This window comes from Aythya ferina, assembly GCF_964211825.1.
Source record: "Aythya ferina genome assembly, chromosome: 3".
Taxonomy (NCBI): Eukaryota; Metazoa; Chordata; class Aves; order Anseriformes; family Anatidae; genus Aythya; species Aythya ferina.
The window spans coordinates 81,786,205-81,813,544 of NC_140298.1; the positions used below are offsets into that span (position 1 = coordinate 81,786,205).

A 27,340-nucleotide genomic window follows, 5' to 3' on the forward strand; every position below is an offset into this window, starting at 1 on the left:
GCATGGTTTTCTGCTCCTTTTGTTGGAGTCGGACCATGCCAAAGACTCAGAGTTGCTTTTCCTACGTAGCAACAGGGGGCAGAGCAAATGCAAGAACTTTAGCCTTACTGCTTGATAGCATTACTTTTCTGCATGTACCACTTATGCAACTGCATTAGGGATATTTAGGAAGATTGTGTGCTAGAAAAGAGAGTAGGAGAAGTTGCATATCTGTACAGAATTATCTATTAACATAAAGCTCAGTTACGAAAAAGCATTAAAACAGGCCTCACTCAGTTACCTTTTTCTTTCATTAACAAAGCACACTTTGAAACAATGGAGTTCACCAGCACAAAAGCATAAAAGCAAAGCCATAAAGCAATACATCTTCTCACAAAGAAAGGAATGGGAGGGGGGGGGGAAATACCTTGTAGTCTACACCTCCAATAATTTTCCGGACCAATTTAAATGTTAAGGCCCATAGCTGTGTCCTTTCCCACTCCAGCGTATCGGAGTTTATCAGAGATTCACAAACCATCCTAGCAGAAGAAGATAATGCAAAAATGAATGTCGGATTATGAGCATGTATGTGCTCTCACATTCTTTAATAACACTCTCACAGAGCACCCTGCAATACTGCAGCTTTCAAGTATCCTATTTATTGACTCACTGTGGCTTAACTTACCTGGGTGGCAAGAGTCCAGTTTCAACTGCCATTGCTAAACAGTCATAAAGAAAAGAAATTCTTTTAGGACTGTGCTGGCTATGAATGAATCTTACAATCCACTGGACACATTGTTCATGGGATTCCTGAAAAAACAGCAAAGGGGAGAAACAATGTATTTATGGGTAGTGAAACAAACCATAACATTCATATAATCTCCTATCATGAAGAACTGAAACTGGCAGGAGATGAGAATGAAATTTAAAGCGTTTTTAGTCCAGTTGTCCAACATTCAGTTTTCCCTACAAGTCATTTGATACAATGTTGGAAACAGTTCCCATTGAAGTCTCATCTCATACCCGAAACTGATTTCTATAGTCAACTTTGTTTTTCACATACTTTCAGCACAGAAGAGAATAAAGTAGAACTGTTTTATACTGTTCTTCTCGTATCATTTATAATCAAATTGACTGAAAATGAAGTAGATCTCCCGTTACAAGAAGAATGCCTAGAGGTATCCAACTATTAAAAGGTCATTTTTGAGCATAAACATTATTTTCATTTCGTTTTAATTATTCAATTCTACAAAAAAAAAAAAAAAAGTTATTTTTGAACAGTTACTACTTTAACTTGGTTATCTTTATTAGAAATGCACAACTTTTGCTGAACAACTAATCTTACTAATGTAAAATCTAATGTAATCGTAAAATGTAATCTTACTAATGTAATCTTACTAATGTAAAAGCTGATCTTTTTCTTGCATAGTCTTCCTATATTCTTTACTGGGCCATACCTGAAATCAGATTCTGAATAACTGGAAACACACCTTATAGCTTCAGTGTTTGTCTGCTAGACAAGGTTTTACTACATGGGCAGGAAAAAAAAAAAATAAATATATATATATATATATAGAAGCAACAAATTAAATGTTAACCTGGGAAAGACTGCTCCAGAACTGTCTAAAAGCACCCAGGCAGCTGATCAGTTTGGTTCTCTCGTCTTCAGGAGTGTCCATAAACATACTAATGCAAATGAGAAAATTGGTTATTAGCACTACAACAGTGAAAGAGTACAAGTAGAAAAATGCATTTACACAGAAAGTCACAAACAAAAAATCTAACATTGCACTCACCCAGGAAAAGCTTCTTCAATTACCTCCGTTTTCTGCAAGAGAAAAGCCCCAGGTGAGCTGCTGTGACAAGGTTTTCCAAGGGTGCCTAACCAGCAGGACACAGCGCTAAGGAGGGCTCTAATGGGACTGTATCAGAGGGGGATGCATTTCTTCTGTTACCACAGAATCATCTAAGCTGGAAGATCACCGAGCTCAATCTCTGACCTAACACTAACAAGTCCTCCACTAAACCGTATCACTAAGCTCTACATCTAAACGTCTTTTAAGGACCTCCAGGGATGGTGACTCCACCACTTCCCTGGGCAGCCTATTATGCTAGGCTCTTTCTTAGCTTATGTCCCAAAGTTGTAGAAATCGTTTAATTCTGTAACAGCAGCTCTCCTCCCACACTCCAAGAAATCCTTCTAGTATTTCTGAATCCTGCTAAGCTTTTTGTCCCATTCCTGTTTCACGACACTTGGCTACACAAATCAATTGGATACACAGTCACTGCTCCACCTGAGTTTAAGTCCATTGCTTTTAAAATTCCATGAAGCGATCATACGGCCTTGCAGTAGATTATCTATGAATACCCAGTTTATCTTTTTAAAGCTTTTTTTTTTTTTTTCCTTAAATGCCATTATGCCCAACTGCAACGCCTAGAAATGCCCCTGGATGCAACTCTCGGCCTTCTCCAGCTGCTACACAAGGCCTGACGCCCGCCTGTTCCTCACAGCACCGCGAGGCGGGTTCACTGCTGCCCACGAGATCGGTAACAGCAGCAGCGAGAGCGCCAGCCCGGCATCTCCTCAGCCACAGCTGCGGGAACGCAACGAGGCCGTTTCTGCCACACAAAGGGGCCGGCGAGGCGCGGGCACACACCACGCCACGAACCACCCCGGGCCGCCATTCCCCACGGGGAGGAGGGGGGGGGGGGCTCCGCCGCTGCCCTGCCCTGCCCTGGCCGGCGCCCCCGTCCCCCCCGGCCTCACCACCACCTCCTCGAAGATGCTCTGCAGCTGCGTCTCCATGGGCGCCATGGGCAGCGCCATGGCCCCGCCGCCCCCGCGGGCCCGCCGCAGCCCCCGCCGGAAGGTCCCGGCCGCTGCCGTCCCCCTCCCGCCCCGGGAAGCGGCTGCGCGGCTCCGGCGTTCCGCCGCCTCTGCGTTCCGGGCGGGGAGGGAGGGAGGGGAGGGAGAAAAGGGAGAGAAGAGTTTATTTATTTTAAACCTAATCTGACTTTATAACTAGAGTTCTGCGCCACGCAGTTTGCCCCAAATGCCACACCCAATGTTGAGTTTTAAAAGTGGATCGTAAGATGGTCTTGAGGTCCCTAATGCATGTAGGTCCCAAGAGTGATTTATCTCATACGTGGTGCCTTTCCCGCTGTGGATTTGCACAGCAAGGGCTAGCAGAGGATGGCTGCCAGGGGTGGCCCCTGGGAGCAGAGCCCAGCCAGCTCCAAAAGGGACCCGCTGCTGGCCAGAACTGAGCCAGAGAGTGATGTTGGGCGGGCCTCTGGGAGAGCAGATTGAAGGAAGGGAAAAAATATAATAATAACTGCTGCACAACAGCAGCTGGGAGAGAGGAGTGGGAACCAGCCCTGCAGACCCCCAGGTCCATGCAGCAGGAGGGCAAGAGGTGCTCCAGGCACACAGCAGCAGTTCCCCTGCGGGCTGTGCAGGGAGAGGCCCCTGGTGGAGCAGGCTGTCCCCCTGCAGCCCATGGGTCCCACATGGAGCAGATCTCCACGCTGCAGCCAGTGGAGAGGAGCCCCCGGTGAAGCAGGGGGTCCGGGGGGAGCTGCCGCCCACCCGTGGGGGACCCGTGCTGGAGCAGTTTGCTCCTGGGGATGGACCCCGTGGGACGGAGCTGTGTGGGAGCAGTGCTTGAAGAGCTGCTGCCTGTGGGCAGCCCCCACAGGCTGAGTTGGGGAAGGACGGCATCCCCTGGGAGGGACCCCATGGGGAGCAGGGGCAGGGAGGGACCGTGAGGGAGCAGCAGAGATGAAGTGCCAGAGACTGGAGCCCCCATTCTCCTGTGCCACTTGAGGGGAGGAGGTGGAAGAGGGTGGATGGGGGGAAGATCTTTGGAGCTTGCTTTAGTGTCTTACTGCTCTACTCTGTTAACAATAAGCAGCAAAGGATATTATTCTCCCACACAGAGTCTGTTTCACCTGTGATAGTAATTGGTTAGTGATTTCCCTGTCTTTATCTCAGCCCCATTTTTTTTATATCATATTTTCTGCCCATGTTGTATTGAGGAAAGGGAGCAGGAGGACCATGTGGTGGAGTTTAGCTGACCATCAATGTGAAACCACCATATTTGTCTAACCAGATCTAATTTTAATAAAACTGAACTACATATGAGCTTACCTATAGCAGAGAACCTGGTCCCTGAGGTAGAGCTGAGGTCCAAGTCAGGGCCATTACACAGGCAAATCAGGTCTAAGTAAAGGTCGTCGTGCCTTCTGTAAGGGACCCAAGTGTCAAAGAGGAAGAACAGTACAAGTCTTAAGGGCTGGGATTGCACCTAGTTGTCTCTGCCAAGGAATGAGGCCATGGCAGATTCCATGTGTTTAGTAAAAAGGAGCTGTAAGCCTGACCAAACAAGGAAGGAAAGAAACGTTTGCATGAGAAAGAAATGACCCTGAAATTCCAGTGACAGAAAAGGAAATGCACCTTACAAAATGACTTTAAATATATAAAAGAGCAAGCAAACATTTTGACAAGCAACAATATATATGAGAAACAATTTGCAACCAATAACATAGGTTTGGGTGAGGATCTCAGTGAAGCAGCATTTTTATTCACGATTGCAATAGCAGGCATCCTGCAAGCAGGAGCCCACAGCAGAAGTGTATCATAACCTTATATCCCCTATTACCCAACACTTGATTCCTCCACTGTTTCCTCACTGGCTGAGTACTACAGCTTCACAACCTACTTGATGCTTGTTACTACACCATATATGTACAATTTTATTTGACCAACCTGTAATTTCTCATTTTTCCCCTTTTTTCTTCTTCTCTCATTACTGGAAGGGCCCATGATCTTTTGTTTGTTTGTTTGTTTTGTTTTTGCTGATTCCACAACTGCTTGTCTTGTTTTTTGTAGCCATCCTCCTTATTTTGGGGCAGTGGGACCTTCCACTGTCCCCTTATCTGCCTAACATACCTCTCACTGATGTGCCTGCGCAATCACTTTTGAATATGCAAGGTTAGTGGTATTTTCTATTGCAAAAACACAGCTTTAATTCTCACAATTGTTATACAAGGACAGCAAACAAGTTCTATCTTCTTGTTTTGCTCTGCTTGTGCATGCAGCTTTACTTTACCTATTAAACTGACTCTAGCTCAGCCCCTGAGTTTTCTTTTTCTTCTACCCCTAGAGTTTTCTCCTCCATCCCTCTGGGAGGGAGGGACTGAGTGGCTGGGTGGGGCTTGGCTGCCTACAGAGGTTAACCCACCAGAGTGCTTTTTGGCACCCAACTTGGGGCCAGTGGCGCTCAAGATAACAACAGATTTGATTTATAAGCTGCCAGATTTATAGCTGTTACACTGTTTAGCTATTCATTGGCAGGTTTCTGTGCTTGCCACAGGTCTTGCTTGCTTTTTTGTATTAGAGTCTAGTGCTTGCTAGCGGCTGCTATTTGCTGCACTTAGCATCATGTTTTGCTGTGCTTGGGAACATTTTGATAACAGCAAAGGCCACGTCCCTGGACTGGCAAATTGCCAGGGCTTTGCTGTTTTTTCCTGTGCTGCTGACTGGACAGGCTGCAATTGCAGCGTCTCAAGTCAGAGGGACTTGTGCCTTCCACGTACGTCCACACTGCAACACTACCTCTACAGGAATCGCAACCCTTGGTTAGGAGCAGGGGTGAGGGTGAGGAGTCCATTGCAAAGTTAAGTCTGATAGTCTGGTCCAAAGGGACGAAGGGTGAAGACTGGTATGGATAGACCCTTAAGCTGTAACCCATGATTTGAGTTGCGTGTTGTAGGAAGTACTGCAGCAGGAACCACTCAAACCGATGAAGAATGAGCTTCCCAAAAAGCCACGCAAGTGCAGCAGTGACCCCACCTGAGCTGGCTTTGGCACCCAGTAACATCACACTATCTCTCCTCTCCTGTGACCACCATAACAGATGGAACCCAAGTCATGAAGATTATGTCCATGGACATTTCAGGAACATTTTACAAAGGTGAACCGCAGACTAAGAGAATGATATCTGTGTATATATCAAAGGATGGGCAGGGACGTGGTGGTTAAATGAAGAAGTATTATATAGTGTGGGACATAAGCATAATGTAAATGGCATATAATAAGGTGTGGAGATCGTGTTGGTTTGGGCTGGCTGGGATGGAGCTAATTTTCTTCATACCCACTCATATGGTTCTAGGTTTTGGATTTGTTTTTTATAATAAATGTTATAAATTTATTTTAAATTATGACTCATGTGGTACTCAACTTTAGAATTGGATAAGCATTTGATTAGTTACAGTTGGTAATGATTCAAGAATCCTGGTTCTCAATCCTGGTAGGCTATGAAGGCTATACATTTCCATAACAAACAGGCCTCCCATTAACCACCAAATTGAATGAGGAATACATTTCCAATTGTGTTTAATTTTTATTTCTATTGAATTTGATTTGGCTGTATACCATTTGTCTTTAATGAGTGCATCTACCACTACTGGGAAAAAAAAAAAAAAAAAAAAAAAGTGTAGCAGACTGAAAGAAGTCTATGACAAAAAATGGATTGAAATTAAATGGGAGGAATCCCCTGGTGCTAAATAAGGGAAGGGAACTCAAAACATAGATGTAACACAGAGCAGAAGGTAACCATCTACTTAGGTATTGGTTTTGTTTAAGGTATTTAACAGAATCGCAAATACTTTCTTTGAAGTCAAGAAATACTCTGGATGACAGGCAAATAGTTGAGTACTCAAATTTGTGTAGTTTTTGCAAGTTATTGCTTAGCAACATATTATTCCTAATCTGCAGTTTATCTAATGCCATCTTTATCTTGAAATGTGGCAGAACAGTTCTCTCTACATGAGAGAACTTTTCAGCCTTTGACCTTGCTGAGTAGTTTTCCTGCTTACTTTGGCTTCCTGCAAACCTATCACCAATGTAAAAGCTAAAACCTCATTAAAAACCTTTGAGCAAAGTACACACACACACTTGAAGCAAAAGCAGCCTCTTAGCTGCAGCTAACCCAGCTGGGGAGCCAAAGGAGCACAGCATACACACAGCTGAGAGGCAGACCTCAGCAAAATGAATCGTCACGATGAACTAGACATGCATGAAGGCAGACGTTTGGATGATGTGATGTTACAACCATCACAGTATGTGAAGAAAAAAACACTCCAGAAATACAAGATAATCTGTGCTGTAAGTAGGCACTGTTCTTCAGGGCTGCTACTCTTTTTTTTTTCCTTTCAGAACTGTAGAAACTTTACAATTTTCAAATCTGCAGGCTTTTTACTAGTTTTGTTGTATTAATGTAATGATTCAAGGTAGCTTGGTAATTGATACCTAAAGTTCTATAGCACTAAGGCACTAATTTCTCTGGCAGATTTCTAAAGTTCTTGTGGTACTTATCCAGCAGTTTAACACTGTCAAATATATATATATATATATATATATATATGCATATATGTTTATATATATATTTCCTGGCAAGTAATTAGACTTCTTCTTTTGCTATGATAAACTGACAGATCTTTTGCACAGCAAAGACAGTGCTTCAGTATGTTATTTTATTAATTTGTTTGTGGCCAATGTATCCCCAGTTCCTTTTTGCTTATTCTTTTGTGTCTTTGGATTTGTCATTAATAAAAAGAGTATGTAGGCAATGCATTGATGAAAAACACTCCCGAAGCAAGGTATCGGAAAAGATGAATGAACCATTTCATCCCGTATTGTCATTCTCACATCTCAAATGCCGTGTCAACTCTTTCCTTCTTCCCCAGGGCTTTAAGAGTCATTCAGCTACCTTGTAGATAAGAATGCGTTTTTTTTTTGTTGTTGTTGTTGTTTTTCCCTACATTTTTGAAATCTTTTGTTAGAACTGATACACATTTTAGGTTTCTGCTTCTGACCATAAATGAAACAAATATTAAAGGTGTATATATATTTATATATACATGTACATATATGTGTATGTGTGTGTTTATACAAGCTCTCGCATCTAGAATTGGAATTTACTGAAAATGACAGGATGACAGGTACTGATTTTCAAAAGACTAAAAACTTAATTTTGAAAACAGCTCTATGAAAAAGAGAGGCAGGTTGTGATATTCTTCAGCGTTATGTCATCAGAACAATTTCACATAATGCAAGTTCCTATTTAATGCTGCATTATGCAAGTATTGCATAAAATATAGGAGAAATATTGGAAATGGAGAAAAAAAAAAGAGAAGTGAAAATAACAGACATTGTTTTCCTTAAGTCATCAGTAAAAATAATTTAATCGAGACAGAGTGTAAGAAGAATGCTTAATCAGGAAGGAAAGTAAACAGTACTTTCCAAAGGTACTTAGAAGAGTAAACTGAGAAGTTTAAGTATCATAAAACATTTGTTTTTCCAAATGCAATGGTTTTCAAATGCTTGCCTTTATAAGAAACAAAATCTCAGTATTGGAGGTGTCAGCTGTTAATATTCTACACCACTGATTTATGCTTTTGAGAAACTACATGAAACTACTACTATTTGCTTGGTAAGTTTTTTCCTGAAAGATCAGGTGGAGAATTGTGTACTCAGTGAGTAGTAACACTACCTAGAAGGTCCACACTATCAGAGGAGAGTCAGAGAATATGCATTAGGGACAACTGTTTTATGAATAAGAAGCCCTAGTCATGAATTTAGACATAGAAGTTAGCAGTAGAAAGTCTGAGGATTTGAACAGGTGCTACTGATGTTATTTTACCTTAAGGATCACTGTCCCAAAATCAAGGGCCTTTGTGTAAATTTGGTAATAAAATGCAATACGTTGTGTCTATACCTTTTAAACATGAGTTTTTGGTTTTTACTTCAGCTCTCTAATGACTTACAGCAGTGAGAACATTTAGTTGCTGTAGTAGCTATCCTTTAAACTTAGTATTATCTGTTTACTTCAATTACAAATACAAATTTGTAATTATAAACTGTAAGTTTGTAAGTAAATGGAGGGTAAAATGGAGAGTGAACTTTTAGATGAAGGTTGCAAGCCCTGGGGATTGATCTCGTCTGTGCTCAGGAAACAAAACCAATTACAGTACACTGGAAGAATTGTGCTCCCGGTCCAGAAAGAGGCAGGTGTTCTAGCCCAGATGCGACTGCTAATTCTCAGTCCTGCTTGACTGGATGTGACATTAAACCTTCACATCTGGGGTCTCCCTTTAAGAGACTCTTCTGCCACTTTGGTCAATCCTACCAATTCGTGCTTTTCCCACCAGTCTCTTTTACCCATTTCTCTCACCGATTCCATTTCCATTCCTACTGCTGGGGTGTTTCTCCTGTCCGAAAACAAGGGAGTGAGCAGCAGGGAGCAAGTAAGGTTGATCTTCCCAGTCTTCAGGTAGGAATGATGTGCATTTAGGCTGTGTCCTGGAGTGGAGCTGCAAAGTGTACACCCACCCCTCACCTGAGAACAGGGCAGCACTCTCTGCTGCTGCCACTTGGTGAAATGTTGGGGCAAGATGGGCAGTAACGAAGAACCCAGGGTGCTTCCCTAGAGGCTCTATTACAGTAATGCAAAGTATGAGGGTAAGCTGCTCTTATTTCTACTCTGTTTTGAATCTCGATGTTTGCTAGTGCCTGATGGTTGCCAGAAGTGGCGGGAAACAGAATTAGGCTTTGAAACAAAAGCAGGAAGTAAGCTGGATTGTTTTATGGTTCTTTTCTCTGACATTTTCCTTTCTGTTACTGCCTTAGTAAAAAATGGATATGCTGCAATATAGAGGGTTGTCATTTTTCACTGTGCCTTTTAGCCAGCACATCTAGAGTGTCTGTTAAGCTGATGAAGGTTTCCTCAGCTCTTTCCCAGTCTTCCAACCATTATACGACTTTCTATTATGTGTTTTCCTTGGGCTGCTTGTTCATTTCCAGTTTTCTCTAACCTCACTAATACAATGTCTTACTCATTAAAAGAAACTGGCTAGTGGATGAAAACTTGACACGTGCAGCCTCAGTCCAGCCGAGTTTTTTAAAAAAACCCTGTGGGCATTTTAGGAAAGTACAGAATCTATAAAACAGGCTTTGGAGTTGAGAAAGGTGGGGATTTCCTTCTCTTTACAAAGCTTAAGAATTTGCAAAACAGGTGAATACAGTCATTGCTTTCTACTATCTTTTCCCTATCAAAGAATTCCTTGGTTACAAGATAGGACCAGCCATAGGTTAAAAGTGCAGTATTTAGGCGTTGCCTTACAAACAGTTCACAAGATTATTATTTCTGTGCCTCCCATGCCATATAGTTAATTCCTAATAAATGTAACAGTTTATCACAATTATGAACTTTAATTTTTGTGTATTTGTGTGACAGTTTCTGCTAGTTGCTTTGGTAGTTGTGTCGCTGGGACTAGGTTTGGGACTTGGACTAAACCGTGGAGCCCAGGAGCAAGGTATGTTTATGATACTTCCAGTATAATTAAGCTACATCTGCTAAAGGCCTTCAGCAAACCCTCTTTTATAAAGTATAAATGTTCTGTGACAACCTGCCATCTAAGAAAATAAAGTTCTTGCATTTTTCAAGTTGGATTGTATAAAATCTGTACACATAATTATACCTAAAAACATATGCTAAACCACTGAACGTCTTGCTTCTCAATCTAGAAGTGTTAAACCTAGTTCACAACAGCTTTGGAATTTTTATCTTGATAATATTTTTAGAAAATTTGAGATAGGACATTCTTATTATATATAAGACATTGCAATTATTTCAGCAACATGTATTGTAGAAGAGATGTCATTGGGCCACATTCATGATTCATAGTTCAGGTGCATTTGGCATAGTTCAGGTGGCTAAAACTGATCATGAATTTTCTGTGAAATTGTCAATTTCTGTAAATCTGTGGTAAAAAAAAAAAAAAAAAAGTATAATGCTTTGAATTTGTGGAATATTATTTTTTAATTTGAAAAAATGGAATAGCATGTTGATGTCAGGGTCAATCAGGATCAGAACAAATAAACATCACATGGTGAGTTATAACACCTCACTTAGAATCAAAACAATAATAATCTCATACTGGAGGCATTCAAGGAAGCACGGTATCTTTCTCACTCCTAATCAATATATATCAAACGTATGTACCTACATCAACTCTTTACTTGTTCAGTCCTAGCAGGATGAAACAGAGTTATAATTACTGTTTGATGGCATGTGTTGTATTACAACTTTCTGTGTAAAATAGGGAGATACCTACCACATGAGTCTTTAATGACATTTACCTGAGGAACTTGATCATAGTTGTGGAAAGTGAATGGAAGGTGAAAGATGGCACTGAAAGAAAATTTTTGTGTCTCTGACTGCAAATGTTGCAGAGCAATCCTAAAAAGGGACTGCCAAACTTTATTTGCTACCTTTATAACCAGATCTACTTAAGAAAGATGAAGTAACATTGTGAAGTATGAAGCAACGTACTAACTTAACAGAACTCACACAGTTTTGTAAATATTGTGAAGAAATTAGAGGTATGGATTGCAGATTGTACAAACAATTCTGTTTCAGAAAAAGAAAAAGTTTCATATTTCTTCTGACAAAGACTCACCATGTATATTCTATATCATTTTAACTCAGATAGACTATCTGAACAACTTGATTGTTCTAAAGCCAATGGATAGAGGGAAAATTAAATAAAATACTTTAGAGACTAAAAATGAAGAAAAAATGATTGCATATGTTTATAAACATCTGTGAAAAATCACAGCTTTTCCTTAGCAGAACATGGCCTAGATATGGAATGCAACCTTTTATTACATGTTTCCATTTGTATTTTTCTTTTCACAGATTCATTTTTGCTCATTACATATTTGTTATTCTAATTATTTGCCTAGCTTTCTTGAATGAATGATTATTGGTATTGTATGCACATAAAGAGCAAAGTACAGCCTGTGAACTTTCTACATGTGAAACAAGCTGACTAATGTGAAGAAAAAAAAAAAAAAAAGCAATCTTAGCTCATAGCTCCATATCCATACATAGTGAATATTAAAGCCTGATTTTTGTAGGCAGTCCACCTTGCAGAAGCGTGAACCGTTTGGAAAGCATAATAGGATACCCATCGCAATATAACTGTGGCTAGATGGGAACACTAGGAATGTAGGTGCTCAGGCTGGTTCAGACCGTACTTCTACAGTACAGAGACTGCAGACACAAGGCTCACTGTGGTTTGTGTGGAGCTGCAGGTGATGTTTGGAGAGTTGGAGTTGCCCTTGGATGTCCCAGAGGCAGGGAGCAAGAGCTGAAGGTATCAGAGCTGTGGTGAGGAACTGCATTTCTCCATTTCCTGTGCAGGGCCCTTTATGTGGTCCCTTTTATTTCTTTGGGTCAAAACCATCAAACCTGCAGTTTTTTAAGGCACTTCTTGATGATTAGGTGGGAGAGATGTGGTCAGGCCAAGGAGTGCACCAATAAGCCCTGCCCAGCGCTCTGGGCCTCCCCCCACCACCCGGGACCCAGGGCACCATTTCAGCCTGGGGACTGTCAGCCCTGGCCCAGATGAGGCTGCTGCAGAGCCCTCAGGGAGCCCCTGACCCACACCCAGGGTGGGTGTTGCTCTTCTCTTAGCATCCTGAATCCAGAAACAAGCAGAGGAGACACCAGTGGGAGGGTGGGATACCTGGGCATTGCCTCTCTGGGGAGAAGTGCAGCAGAAACAGCTATGCCAGAAGTCCCGGGTGAGCACACGAAAAATAAAACCCAGGACCTTCAGCATCCAGAGGACCTCTTATGACTCTCATGTTGCTTGGTCTAACCTGTGCACTAGCGGCTGCAGTGGAAAATGATTTGGGAAATTGGTTTGGAAAATTAATCACCTTTCTTTACATGTCCATGATCCATTCATCTGATGTGGCTGGGACAGGACTGTTTTGCAGCCTGGTCATTGAGATCCCTTTCCTTCTCTTTGCAGTCAGCTGCAGACACAAATGTGATGAGCCCTATCGGAAAGAGGTGGCAGGCTGTCAGTGTGACAGTGGGTGCAAAGAGCGTCAAGACTGCTGCTGGGATTATGAAGATGCCTGTGTGGAGCCAAGTATGGTCTTGAGCAGTCCGTGCTCATTGGTTTCCATTCTGTTCTGTTTTATTGCATAGTACTAATTGGAAAAAGATCAGTTCTTGTATTTACACTGATATACAGAAGGCCCTCTTGCCATGCTGGGAAAAGGTTTTGGGCTTTGCTATGCCATATATTGACTTGGGGAGGGAGGAAGCCAGTGGTGTTGAGTTTCAGGTTGTTAGACTGCCTAGCATGAAACCTTTCCACCTCTTTCTCAAATTATATCCTCATCTTTTTTCTTATGAAGAGACATGCTTTTTAGGCAAAAATATTAATTGAAGCAATTTTTATGGACTTCATGTATAGCACAGTGCAATGCAGTAGTGCACAGCACAGCAGCACAGAACAGCCAACTCTTTTGAAGATAACCAGAGCATTTGTAGTGCACGTTTCCTGGTCCAGATGAAGTTATGGACGAGTGTGAATGAAATGACAGGTTTTCTTTGACTAGGGGTCTGAAACAATGCCTGTGCACCAGAACTTTTTGTCCTTTTGAAAATTAATGGGAGTTCCTGTAAAGTATATCGTTGACCTTATGTAGGCTTGGGGATTACTTGTGAATTAATGGAATCAGAGGATTGCAATGTTCTTCCCGGAAATTTATTTCCGCTTTGAGTCCAGATTCTTCTCCAGTTAGTCCCTATGCTGTCTTGGCAGCAGTTCAGTTTTTCTTCATCCTTATCACTTTCTGCCTGCTTTTGCCCTTAGACCCTTAGATCCCTTAGATCTTTTCCTATCTGCTGGGAATTAAGCACAAGAGAAAGGAAAAAAAAAAAAAAAAAAAAAAAAAAAGATCTCTTGCCTTCTTTCATATTAATTAATTTATTTATTTATGAAGGGTGGAAGGCATTGAACAAGATGACTTTGGTAACATCATTCTAAAATGAATTATTCTATGATTTGATGTTACCATTCAACGGCAGCAACATGTTATGTGTTTCTATGCGTTAAATGTGTTGAATTTTCCTCTTACATGAAACTTTTAAAGTAAATCAAGTAGGACATATAAATACTTGTTTAACAAAAGCTTTATAGTAATCTTTTTCTTACATTTTTCAGCCCGATCTTGGAGATGCACTAATTTCCGTTGTGGTGAGAAAAGGCTACCTGGAAGTTACTGTTCTTGTTCTGATGACTGTTTGCAGAATAAAGACTGCTGTGTAAATTACAACAGCATTTGCAAAGGTAAATCAGAAGTCAGAAGGATTTTATGTAAATGTTCCTGTGAAATAAATGTTTGCTCAAACATTAGAAATATAAAGGTCGATACATTTGTTTCTCAAGGTTAGATTCTTATAGTTACATCTTGGAAGATGAAGATGTTTTGAGGTGAAGCTTTTGGTGTTTTTGACTAGGAAGAAGAAGATTTCTGGAGAGAAGTGTGAGAACTGTCATTCATAAGAAAGAGTGTTCTGAATACTGCAGCAGTATCCCGAATGTGGTTTTTGTGTTTGTGTTTTTTTTTTGTTTGTTTTTTCCAAAAAATAGTTGGAGACATGGTTCCAGCTTCAAATTCCATGGAATCTGAAGTACTTATAGTAGTAGTAATGAGCCCTAATTAAAACTTTCCCTTTCTTTTTAATAGAAATTAATTTATAGAATGAGTTTCGTATGTTTTACTTATTTTGAATGTTGTTCATACTTAATTGTTTTATACAGACTCTGTCTAAACATAACATCATTAGTAAAATCAGATTACAGATATGATATCTGAAGAGTATACTGGTGACTTAAAACATGTTATCTGTTATTAGAACTCCTGTATATTGTGAGGTGGCTGAGATTGAAGTCAAGTTCTGCAATATTATATTTGTCACCTAAATGCAAATGGAAGCTAAAAACAGTCAAGAGTTTGGCTAGATGCTAATTTGTTTGAGCAGAGAGTACTGACCTAATTAAGATCAGTGTACATCCCCACCTCTGGCTGCTTATTAGGATAGGAGTTTTCTGTGGTAAGCCAAGAACTCTAACAGCCACTGCTTCTTCTCTTTTCTTTCTTTCTTTTTTTCCTTCCTTTCATGATTTTCTTACTTCTTCTTTTATTTCCCTTATTTCTTCCAAAGGGATGGGCAGATCATTATCATAAATGAGTGAATGTGAAATGTGAAGCAGGTGTAGGTTCAAGGGAGAACAGAAAGACCTGGAAGTCAGAAGCTGTGGCCAACAAGGGAAGACTGAAGGAGTTTGGATTCTTTACGGGGGGGGGGGGGGGGGGGGGGGGGGGGGAATTAAAACAAAAGCTAAAGGAAGTCCTGGCAGCCATCACTAAGTGTATAAGTGGAATTTGCAGAAAAAGAAGGAAGTATTCCCGTGTGGATCCTGGATACAGTTAAATGTTACTCATTTAGAGCCAGATAAAAATTAGGCTAAGCTTTCATAGTCATTTCTCCTCCATTGTATTTACTTGTTTGGGTAGTATGTGTGTTCTGTTTTTAGCTTACAGCTGTAAGCATTAGTCCTTTCAGTGTCTAAAGGCCTAATAGCTTGTGCAAAATAATATATAAAGCTATTTTTAGACCTACTTTTCTATAATTCTGTATTGAAACAAAAAGTCTCAGAAAGAGCTCTAAAAAGGTCAACCAAGAAACTTCTTTGTTGTACAATTTGTTGTTTGTATTACTTTGTGATGCTAACTCAGTATTTTATTTTGTCATTTTAGGTGAAACACCTTGGGTAGAAGAACCATGTACACCACTTGAAACTCCTCAGTGTCCAGCTGGGTAGGATAAAGTTTCTCTTTCCCTTTCCTTTCCTTTCCTTTCCTTTCCTTTCCTTTCCTTTCCTTTCCTTTCCTTTCCTTTCCTTTCCTTTCCTTTCCTTTCCTTTCCTTTCCTTTCCTTTCCTTTCCTTTCCTTTCCTTTCCTTTCCTTTCCTTTCCTTTCCTTTCCTTTCCTTTCCTTTCCTTTCCTTTCCTTTCCTTTCCTTTCCTTTCCTTTCCTTTCCTTTCCTTTCCTTTCCTTTCCTTTCCTTTCCATGCTTCACTCAGCCACAGTAGGTCTTTAAGAGATTTTTATAATTACTGAGAATAAGATGCCTGCCTAAAGAATATATTTTCTATAGAAATAGATTATGGCTAGCAACATTTTGTTTTTCTAGAGCCTATGTAATTTTGTTGCACATCCATTTATCATTTACAGCTCAGAGCAGAGTACAGGAGTTCAAATCCAGATTACAAGTCAGTTTCCAAATATCTGGAAAAATTGTTAGAGTTAATTTATGTACCACAAATTGTTCATAGTCCATTTTATGTTATTAGTATAGTATCTCTGATAATTCAGTCTTGACGTTCTATGAGCTTATGCAGGCTACGATAACTTGGAATTTATGATGGCAATTCTTTATCTGAAAGATTTATTCATTTATTTATTTTTACTCAAAGAACATATGAGAAGAAAGGTTAATTAAAAAAGAAGATATGAAAGTAGTGCTATGTCTGCAATATCTGGAACATGGAAATTCTGATGACCACCTGTAGTTATTTTATAAAGATATTTTATATCTACAGGCAGATGTTATAGGTATAGGATAGGCAGAAACGTAGTTTAAAAGTTGTTCTCAAGATAAAATGAATTATTTTTCGGCTCAGTCTCAGTATCTGTCAGGTTATTATTATGATATCTACTTTACTGCCGAATTATACTTAATTATAACAATTATACCTTTAGTAGTGCAGCCTCTTTCTAAAGTTCATGGGTTCCTGCATGGACCTCCAAGCATAGGTACAAAGATACGTACTTCTTAGGTTAACAAATAACTTATGGAGTTCACAGATATTCATAGGCTAGAATTTAGACATTAGTGGAGGAAGAAGGCTTCTTTAAATGCTGTAAACAACACAGCTATATAAAGCTCCATTTTGTTTCAAACTTTAATCAGGAAGCTATTTTATGCAAAATGTTTGTATACAAACTCTTGATGACAGTGTACTTTAGTGTTTTGGAAAGACTATGGTGAATGAGAAACAAACTGGGATAGTTTGTTTTATTTTTTGTGATATTGTGTGATATGAATATATAACTTTATTTTTATAGTCATCACTCAAAGTATTACTCCAAAAAATTCTTCAGTCACATGTTAGTAACTGCATTTAATCAATAGTAGTTCTTTTCAAATGTTTTCCAGGTTTATGTATTGAACCATTTCTACAAATTACAAATAATTGGTTCTATTTTTATTTATTTTAGATATCACATATAATGAGACTTATTTCAAATTACATTTTTCATTCAATTGTAAGCTTTATTTTTTCTAAGGAAACAGTGAAATACATAATGATGGTTAACAAAAAGACCGAATTGCAAAACTAGATAACTTGATCCCACTGATTTTTTCTTTGTGTTACAAGTAAAATGCTGTAGCTAGCATTTTATCTCCTAATGCATTTTTTTTTCTTCATCAGTCCTTTTAGATTGGTTAAAAAAAACCATGTCTAATAACTTGGAAGGTTTTTTTTCACATGTAGCACTTCCCAATTAGAACATTTACAACAATAATCTAAACACTGTTCTACAGATCAATTTCAATTTGCACACATGTTATCATACCTTCCATATAAATACATATCTGAGGCTTTTGATCCTTGTTCGCTTACTTTAAATCTTACCTATGGCATGATAGCAGCTGCATTCTTTTCTTAGCTTTGTGTGCAGTGTGTCAGTGGACTTGAGGTAAGAAAGCTTTCTTTACCTCAATGAGAGAGCTAACTTGAAAGATAAAATCCACAGAGAACCTGGACTGCCCACTGATGTCTTCACAAAGCAAATGTGGTAAGGTAAACAGCACAAACCTGGCAGTGCAGAGAGATTACTCTTTCCAGCCCAGAGGCCAACTGATCTTAGCTGCCTGCTGGGTGATTGCTGTACTTTTACAGTCTTGTGCAGGTGCCCTGAAAGATTTTTAAGGTGTGTAAAGAGAGAAGAGACAGAATTCAACACTACTATGTCCAGAAGTGCTTTGGCTGTTCTGTACTCTGGGCTTGAATTTGGATGATAGTCTGTAGATTTATATTTGTGATTAAAAGATGAAAAAGAACCAAACAATTTATTTTCATGGGTTGTATATATAATGAGTAGCTTGTATTTTATGTCTCCAGTGGTTTCTTTTTCATGAGTATTGTGTGTTTGTACTTGAGCTATTTGTTTATCTCTCACTGTGACTTTAATTCTTGGAATCATGTGGGAGTTCTGGATACTGTTTTTAGAAATAGAATTTGTTTTGTTGTTAAAGACTTTAACAAGTCAATAACTCTTCAAACTCCTTAATGATCAAGAAGTTGTATTTTCCTACAGGTTTGATGTGCCACCACTTATTCTTTTTTCAATGGATGGTTTTAGAGCAGAATACTTGCAAACTTGGGGTTCGTTGCTGCCAAATATTGAAAAACTCAGTAAGTTACCACAAGTGCTTTGACTGTTTTCTTTAAAAATTTGCATGCAACCTCTGTACTTAGTCCTTTTTGCTGCTACATTGTTCACATGTTGCTCAACAATACGAAGATCCCAAATCAGGTCTCCCTTATCAGTTGTATACTTATATTATTCCATATTCTGCATTAATTCTTGTATTTGAGTGCACAGCAAACAAGACTCTTTTTTAAGAAGGCCATTAATATTGGCCTGCAGTGTTTTATTAAATAACTAGTTTGAAATGTACATTCAAATACAGTTTAAGGCTGAAAAATAGTTCCAGCAAAGGATTTCATACATTTTCTGTACTCCAGTAAAAATTCTATTAGGTAACGAGATCTTAATTAAAGTATAATACTAAAAAAAATGCATTAGGTTATTGGAAAGTATCCCTCAAAGGTGCACTTTTCCAAGTCAGATATTTTAACGTATTAAAAAGGAGCTGAATATTTAAGAGAATGACAGTGAATATTCTTATCTTAGACTTAAATATAATGTAATTTACATGTTGGTATAAATTAACGTATTGATGTAATTGCAGTAAGGTTCAAGCAACTGTTTCTAGGTATTTCTTTAGCTTGTGCTGTAGAGGGCTCTGAAAATTGAAAACCATTAGTGCACACTTTGTATTCAAATTTCCTGAATATTTTAGGAAACTCTCAAGATGCTTTGTACCTGGACAAAATCTCTGTGAATTTATTCATTTCTTCTCAGCAGTAATAGTCTAAATTGACAGTGTTTGTGTCTGTTCTGAATATATTATGTTCTGCTTACTGAATAGTAAACAATCTTGTTTGTGGATTACAAAGGATATCCAGGGGCCTGAACTAAAAACAATGTGCAAATGACTTCTTGTGCAAATATTTTATTCTTTGCTGTCTTTCTGACAATGGAAGGAATTTGAATCAGTGAAGAAATCATGCATGAAGAAGTCAGTGTTCAATTCCAGTCTTTTGAAAGAGGTGAAAAGGAAATGCCAATTTGACTTAAGGCATGAAAACCATGCTAGGTGTATGTTTCCAAGAAATCCCTGTAAACAAGATCAGTTCTAATTCAATACCTGTGGTCAGCTTTAATATTTACTTATACACACTCATGCTTATATTTCTCAGTAATCTACTGTGGGTAAGAAAGGGAATTTCCTTTCTTTGCAAAAGGAAGACTTTAAAGCTGATTTGTACCATAAAATATTTTCCTCTCTAGGACTCCATTAACCTAGCATTTTCAATACAGCTAATCAAGCAAGTTGGTACAGAATATATATTATGAAAGTAACTCCTTTACTGTTCAAGACAAATCTGTAAAAAAATTCTTCTGATTTTCTCATTTGTCAATTATTCAGTCCCTCTTTAAACATTCTTTATAAGCCTTTTTTTTTCTGAACAACACTAGAACAGTTTTGTTGAGTACCAGGCTTTCAATTGGTTAGCTGAACTTGTTCAGTTAAAAAATTATAGTATTTAATGGAAATGCTTTAAATCAACTAATAAATTGTGCTTCTGTGTGAATCAAATAATCAGCTGACTACAGATTAATACAGAGTTGTTTTTCCACATGACATATTAAAAATGGCATTAAGGCATCTTAGAGTCTTCACGGCTTTTATTTTGTGGATAAATAAGTTGAATTGCAGTGCATTTAGCTATTACATATGTTCAGCTGTGGTAAGTGCCTTTGAAAATTAATTGCTGAAATGTGGCACAATAGTTGGAGAGAAAGAATCAAAGAGTCGTCTGCGTTGGAAAAGACCCATAAGCTCATCAATTCTAATGATCACCTTATGTCCATCACTGCCAAGTCCACTACTAAACCATTTCCCTAAGCTCCACATCCACTCGTCTCTTAAATACCACCATGGATGGCAGCTCCACCACTTCTCCAAGCAGCCTAATACAATGCCAGTCTTTCCGTGAAGAAATTCTTCCTAAAATTTAATCTAAACCTCCCCAACACAACCTGAGTATGTTTCCTTGCGTCCTACCACTTGTCACCTAAGAAAAGAGAATGACACCCATCTTGCTACAAACTCCTGTGCCTTCAAGTTTTCATTCTTGAAGCATGTCCAGCCTTCCTAGGCACTTGGGATGAGATTCAGTCCAGAGCAGGGCACCTATATTTAGATATGTTCTTGGAGATGTCTATATATAAGATATCTACATGTCCATTGTAGTAAGTGCATTTATGGTTAATACAGTCTGTGCAGTATGGTGCAAGTGCCTAGAGAGCATGTCAGTTCAGCCTACAGAGGGTGCCACAGGACTGGGTGGGTTTCAGCGTCTAGGTCAGGGCACAGGTCTCCCATTGATCTTACATCAAAACTGCTGGCTTCTTGTGTATGTCTTGGATATCTGAGGGTATCTAAAATGGCATTGGACTCCAGTGCTGTTGCAAATGAGTCTTTCTGTTCACCAGACAACTCTGCAGATTGTCCTGCCTGAGCTGACCTGAGGCTTCAGTCTGGTTACATAAATATGTATGTCCAGTACCAGGGTGATGTGAAGTATGAGAGACATCATCTACTTAGGTTGGCAGACCAGATGCAGGAGCAGCACATGGAGACTGGGCAGAATCATTAAAGATGCCTCAAATGACCTCAAGCATATAGGGTTCAGGCAGCTGAATTGATTGTCCTGTGTTCGATGGCAATCGAGTGTAGGCCTAGCTCACAAGGAAACACCAGAATGTTTGTGTCTTATTTTTGGGTCAAATTTCCTGTCTAATACAATAGCAACTGGACAACTGAGCAGCTGACTGTGGTGATGTTTTTTTGTTTTGTTTGTTTGTTTGTTTGTTTTTTTTGTTTGTTTGTTTTTGCTTGTTTGTTTGTTTGTTTTTGCTTTTAAGACTTAGTTTTCAATTAAAAAAAAAAAAAAGGAAGGAAACATATTAATTCTGTAATCTGTTGCAGAAACATGTGGCACACATTCAAAATACATGAGAGCTGCTTACCCTACAAAAACTTTTCCAAACCACTATACTATTGTCACAGTAAGTGAGAATTTGTTATTTATACTTTTCTTTATCTATATGACACAGAAAAGATTTTGTGGTACCAAGGAATTAACTAATCTTTTTGTGGAACATAGGAACTTAGGCTATAGAAGTGATATATAAAGAGACATGCTGAGATAGTACATGCAGCATTGTAGAAGGAAAGAGGCATACCTACGTGTTTATGTAGGTATGTCATCTGATTCTGGCCTATGAACCTGTTATTCCTGATCTTTGTCAGTCTAATTGGATAGGGGTGAATAGGGGTGAGGGCGCTGCCGTTTGATGAGTGTCTGTGTTAGGATGGGTTTGGCAGCTGATACATAACCATGTGACATATCTGATACTTAATCTATAGCATATCAGCTTTTAATGGGGTTGTGGAGAAAACAGAGAAACTGAAAGAGAACTTGCAAGGCACGTTGAATTTACTGGAAGTAATCTGATGAACTATGTGAGATAGGAAATGTATTCTGTTTCTGTGATAAAACAGCCATAAAATAATTGCAATACTTGCAACATAGTTTAGGTTTCATTTGATTTTAAGATTTATAGTTTTATGTTTGTTTGTTTTCATTTTGCAGGGATTGTATCCAGAATCTCATGGTATTATTGATAACAACATTTATGATGTAGACTTGAACAAACACTTCTCACTTTCAGGGACTGAAAAATTCCAGCCTGAGTGGTGGGAGGGACAGCCGGTAGGTTTACCTTCCATTCATAGTGTTCCTCTATGTCTAAGGGATCATGTGTCATATTATAAAACAAAACAAAAAGAGAATAAAATGCAAAGTTGTGTGATGTACTTGCAGTACATACTAAATGTCCTTTAGGGTTCATATTATAGGCTGCCTACAAAACAGTTTTCTTTCTGAAGGTAAAAGAACTCTTAAAATGTTGACTCAGAGACTTTAAGAATTCTCTTAATGGGACAGTTTCTGAAAAATCCTTAAATATTTTGGTTGTTATCGGAATGGTATTCTTGCCACAGGAAACCTTAGTAAATTTTTGATAGGGTTTTATTTTGTAGGTTGTATTTGCTTGTTTGGTTGGTTAGTTAGTTTTTGACAATTAGCTAAACAATGAAATTTGCAAATCTATTTCCAAAGTATATCCATTTAAAAATACACTTATAAAGTCCAGGCATATAAAAACAAGGAATAGGATAGCAAGAAACTTCATTTCCATCTAAAGGAATGCTTCTGTGTAAAATGTGGCTCATTTCATCAAGAAAACCTACCTCTTGATTGTATCTGTGGTTATAGCTAATATTATAAATTTACTAGAAATACCAAGTAGTACAAAAATAGAAAAAAATTATTTACATGTGTAGTATATGCTTAATGTATATGTTTAACATACATATATATTTAATTATATACACACATACAGATTACATATTTATATATATATGTGTGTAGTCGTGTTTATAGTATACCCAAGTATACAAATTTTGGTGCTGTTGTTTTCTGAAGGATTCAGTAGGGACCACAACTGCACTCTTTAGAATGAAGAGAAATATACCCTATAATAATAAAATTATATAACTAGAAACCATATCTTCCATCTTTATGATTCATTCCACTGGATCCACATATCCATTCTGCAGGATATGTCATTGGGAAAAAGGACACACTACCTGTTGGCAGCTATGGAAATACCTGTATGATTTTTTTTTCCTGAGAATTCCCAAGAAACTGCAGCATACTCACTCCCATGCTACCAATGTTTCTTCAGAATGTGTACACAGAAAACAAACTTCAAATCTGATACATTTGTTAGGCAACATGATTTGTTAGATACATGATGTATGAAAGAAGAAAGAAATGTATACCTGCAGCCCATATTTCTGATCCAATCATGTATTTTGATTCTGGTGATCTGAGGCCCTCCAGTTGTGTAAATGCAATAAAATAATTTGTTTATATCTTTATCCATAGATGTGGCTGACAGCAATGTACCAAGGTTTGAAAGCAGGAACATTCTTTTGGCCAGGCTCTGATGTTCCCATTAATGGTACATACCCGGACTTGTACAATATCTACAACAAGTAAGTTTTTATAAGGCTTGTGGAAAATGCCCCTAAATTACTCCAAAAATACAAATTGTCATATAAAAGTTGAAGGAATTAAATACCTAAATAACTTACTTTAATAATTACAATTTTAAACAACAGTCTGAGTGGCAAGTGCCATATCACATAGTCCTGTGTTTGCCATGGAACTGCCATTAATAGTTAAAAATTTCAAATCCATTTAGGTGATTCACAATAAGAAAGACAAAAAGTACTGTATGTTCTCCTCTCCTAGATGGTTTTGAAAGTTTCAGCCAAGTGCAAACCACCAATTTCCCACTGAGAAGGCATCCCGTAAATAGTAGCCACCTACAAGCTATACCAAAGACTACCATAGTTTCACACATAAAGTCTAAAATCTACACATAATGACTAACTCTTTGAAAGTACTTGTACTTGATAATAAGTTTTCACATAACCTATGCCTTAACTAACTTGGAAACACTGGCAAAAGGTTATAGAAGGCAGGAACTAACTGAAGAAAGGACACTGCATAGGGAAGCTACTGAAGGAAGATGACCTTTAGACCGAGTAATTTTTCATCTTTTGGAAGGCATTGGTATTAGCAATTATTTTTTTTTTAATTTTTATTTTTTGTGATTTCAGTAAATCTCTCATGGTTCTGTACATTTACAAAGCTATTCTAAAGTTAGTATATAATTGTAAGGCTGTATTGATAACAAATTACTTATTACTGGTATCTTACTAAGATATGTCATTCTTGAAATACAATACATTGACTTTATTATGTTACTAGAGTAATATAGTAACATAGTAACTAGGTGGACTCTCTCTGTACTTATATTCCTTGGAATTGGGAGGGCAAATCAGAAAGGGCTTGGTGACATATCTTTTTGTTTGTTTCAGTTCAGTTGCATATGAAGAGAGAATTTCAGGAATACTGAAATGGCTTGATTATAACAAATCTGAAAGGTAAGATCCTAGTGGTTTGTAAGAGTACAGCTTGGAATGGTTGTAATACTTTGCAGATGAACTTTCTATTAGTGTTTCTGAAACATGGAATCTCCCATGTTTTGCCATCTCAGATGAGAATTTGCTGAACATGACCTTGTAGTATAAGTATAGTTAATGATTTTCAACATAAGATTGTGGATGCAATGTACCTGAATGGAATGTACTGTTTTTTAAGTTTTCCTTTATTGTTTTGTCTTATGCCCTAGGTGAAACATGTAACATTCAGTTTCTAGGCTGAGTGTAGGATTTTGTAGGAAAGGTCTTACACAAGAAAGGTTAAATATCTGAAAGTAATTGCAGACAGTAATTCAGAATGAAAAGCAGATGTCTGTACTGGTTGTGGTAGTGTGGATATTACTATGTTTGCATGTATCAGAGAATGACAAAGTAGAAGACTTTTACATCTTCTAAATGACACAAGATTCTGAATACTGTAGTGATCTAGGACTGTAACTTGGCAGTTAGATGCCCAATAGATTTGTATCTGTTGCAGTTGTTTAAATGAAATAATGACAGATTAAGTATCATTTGTGTGTGTTTTTAAATAGAATTTTAGATTACCATGCTGATCTTTGTAACATGTAAACAAGTGAAATCTTTTATATGATGATTTGTTACCAAAGTCCTCATATTTGCAGTTAGGAGACACTTTCTAGAGCCTCACCACTTGAGCAGGATAAGGTCATTTTAGTGGTAGTTTCATTTTTGTCTCAAGGAACAGCTTGCTTTGTTCTCTAAGATCCTGAGGTTTTACTGAGTGATTTCTTTAAAGACACTGGATACTGTTTCTTAAAATGTAATTCCAAATAAAATAGTCCACGTTGATTAATTACAAAAGTCAGAGGAAGGTAGATGATTATAGTCACTGTTTTTGCTTTTTCTTTTTTTCTTAAGGTTAGAGGAAATTACTTAAAATTATATTTGTATTTCCTTTTGTTTCAAATGAGGTTTTGTTTTTTCAATGCTGTCTCCAAATTTTCATAATATTTCCTTTTTATTTATTTGTAACTTGAGGCCTGATTTCTACACTTTGTATGTTGAAGAACCAGATTCTTCTGGCCATTCATTTGGACCAGTTAGTGCTGGCGTAAGTAGTTTTTGTGTTTTTCCTAGACTAAATATCACTAAAAATGGTGCCGTACTATAAACTTATCTGATTTATAAACTTGGAAAGTATACTAGATCAAAAATTACCATGACTGTTTTCTGAGTTTTCATTAAGTTAGGCTCTTGCTTGTGGCTGAGCCCTTAGTTATGATCAGCAGTGTGTGTGAGCCAAAGGAGCCGTAATACAAATGGACTGGCAGAAAATCATTTCTGTTCATAGTGTTACAAATAGTATTAAGTTTAAAGTTGAGTGCATTTAGACAAAACTTCAATTTTATTGACAAGTGATATTTGGAAGCATGTGGCCTAGGAAATTCTCAGAATTGTCTCTTATATATTCATTAACTCTACTTCAGTGTTTGTTAATTTGTATTATTTCCTTTTTATCTGCATGCATGAAAAATGTTCAATCTTTAAGGAGAGACCCAACACATCAGGCTTATCATATCAGCTCCTTCCTAGATTGGTCTTGTGTAATAGCTTTGAAAATGATCTTCCACAGAAGGCTTTCTTGTAGTGGACAAGAACAGAAAAACTGTTCTTTGTAGGACAGTTTTAGGCTCCCTGACTGGAAAGTGAATTCCATTTCTCTTTGTGCACAAAGGGCTTAAAACCCCTTTACTGTATGCATAATTGTATATTTGTGCATTGTCCTTGCATGCAAGATTGTTGAGAGAGTGCAGGTAGGGGAACAAGTAGGGTGCAATTCCTCAGACTCAGTAAAGCGTTGTCCTTTCTGTTTGCTCTTTGAAGGAGACAGTAAGTCAGCTATGCCATTTAGGAAAGAGCCATTCTTTGTGAAGATCTGCAGGGTGGGTTGTGATGGATTTCTCCCATATTACTTCAGTGGTGGTGTGGTTCTCCAAACTGCTCCAGCATGGGTCCCCCACGGGTGGGCAGCAGCTGCCCCCAGACCCCCTGCTCCTGTGTGGGCTCCTCTCCACTGGCTGCAGCTCCGGCCCGGGGCCTGCTCCTGTGGGGGCTCTCCATGGGCTGCAGCCTCCTCCAGGCCACATCCACCTGCTCCACTGTGGGCTCCTCCATGGGCTGCAGCGTGGAGATCTGCTCCATGTGGGACCCATGGGCTGCAGGGGGACAGCCTCCCCCTGGTGTCCCCTGGGGGACACCAGGGGCCTCTCCATGGGCCACAGGGAAACTGCTGCTGTGGTACCTGGAGCACCTCCTGCTGCACAGACCTGGGGGTCTGCAGGGCTGGTTCTCACTCCTCTCTCCCAGCTGCTGTTGCACAGCAGTTTTTTCCCTTTCTTAAATCTGCTCTCGCAGAGGTGCAGACATCTCTTATTGGCTCGGCTCTGGCCAGCAGCAGGTCCCTTTGGAGCCATCTGAAACTGGCCCTTATCTAACATAAGGCAGCTGCTGAATTCTTCTCGCAGAGGCCACCCCTGCAGACCCCCACTACCAAAACCTTGCCATGTAAATTCAGTACACATAGTCAGTGATTTTCTGTAGGAAGCTTGAAGGAACTCTGTATTGGAGAAGGGCACCATGTTTCCTTAGATGCTATAGTTAACAAGTGTTTGTAAATGTTTTTGAAATGCTGCTTGTTATTAATACAACGACATTCTCATGCTACAATGACAGTTTAATTGTCATTGTCATTAATTTTCATAAATGTCAAAGACATTTAATATTATAAATCTTATATTTTATATAAATTGGGGGTAAGGAAAAATTATCTGAATGTGTTACATTTTTATTTTAATAAACATATTTTAAAGCTTAAGTAATAGAAAAAAAATCTAATGTGAGTCTT

General features: G+C 38.6%; 2 protein-coding genes across 4 annotated transcripts in view; one reads left to right on the forward strand and one right to left on the reverse strand.

Moving 5' to 3' along the window:
- MED23 (mediator complex subunit 23) overlaps positions 1–2,870 on the reverse strand; it is a 37,294-nt gene extending 34,424 nt beyond the window's left edge. For 2 of the 3 annotated variants that reach the window (XM_084512824.1, XM_084512822.1), the window contains exons 1-5: positions 2,747–2,870; positions 1,776–1,807; positions 1,578–1,665; positions 665–789; positions 407–518 (exon numbers count right to left, since the gene is read on the reverse strand). In XM_084512824.1, the coding sequence (XP_084368950.1) occupies positions 407–518; positions 665–789; positions 1,578–1,665; positions 1,776–1,807; positions 2,747–2,806 (417 nt within the window). In that variant the 5' untranslated portion in view covers positions 2,807–2,870. The remainder of the gene's footprint in view (positions 1–406; positions 519–664; positions 790–1,577; positions 1,666–1,775; positions 1,808–2,746) is intronic. The other variant, XM_084512823.1, reaches the window with a different exon arrangement.
- Positions 2,871–6,924: 4,054 nt separating this feature from the next.
- The window catches only part of ENPP3 (ectonucleotide pyrophosphatase/phosphodiesterase 3), a 42,042-nt gene continuing 21,626 nt past the window's right edge, over positions 6,925–27,340 (forward strand). The window contains exons 1-11 of the mRNA XM_084512840.1: positions 6,925–7,147; positions 10,278–10,356; positions 12,865–12,987; positions 14,071–14,196; positions 15,671–15,731; positions 18,300–18,397; positions 21,325–21,404; positions 21,992–22,111; positions 23,351–23,460; positions 24,352–24,417; positions 25,474–25,546. Of these exons, the coding sequence (XP_084368966.1) occupies positions 7,031–7,147; positions 10,278–10,356; positions 12,865–12,987; positions 14,071–14,196; positions 15,671–15,731; positions 18,300–18,397; positions 21,325–21,404; positions 21,992–22,111; positions 23,351–23,460; positions 24,352–24,417; positions 25,474–25,546 (1,053 nt within the window). The 5' untranslated portion in view covers positions 6,925–7,030. The remainder of the gene's footprint in view (positions 7,148–10,277; positions 10,357–12,864; positions 12,988–14,070; positions 14,197–15,670; positions 15,732–18,299; positions 18,398–21,324; positions 21,405–21,991; positions 22,112–23,350; positions 23,461–24,351; positions 24,418–25,473; positions 25,547–27,340) is intronic.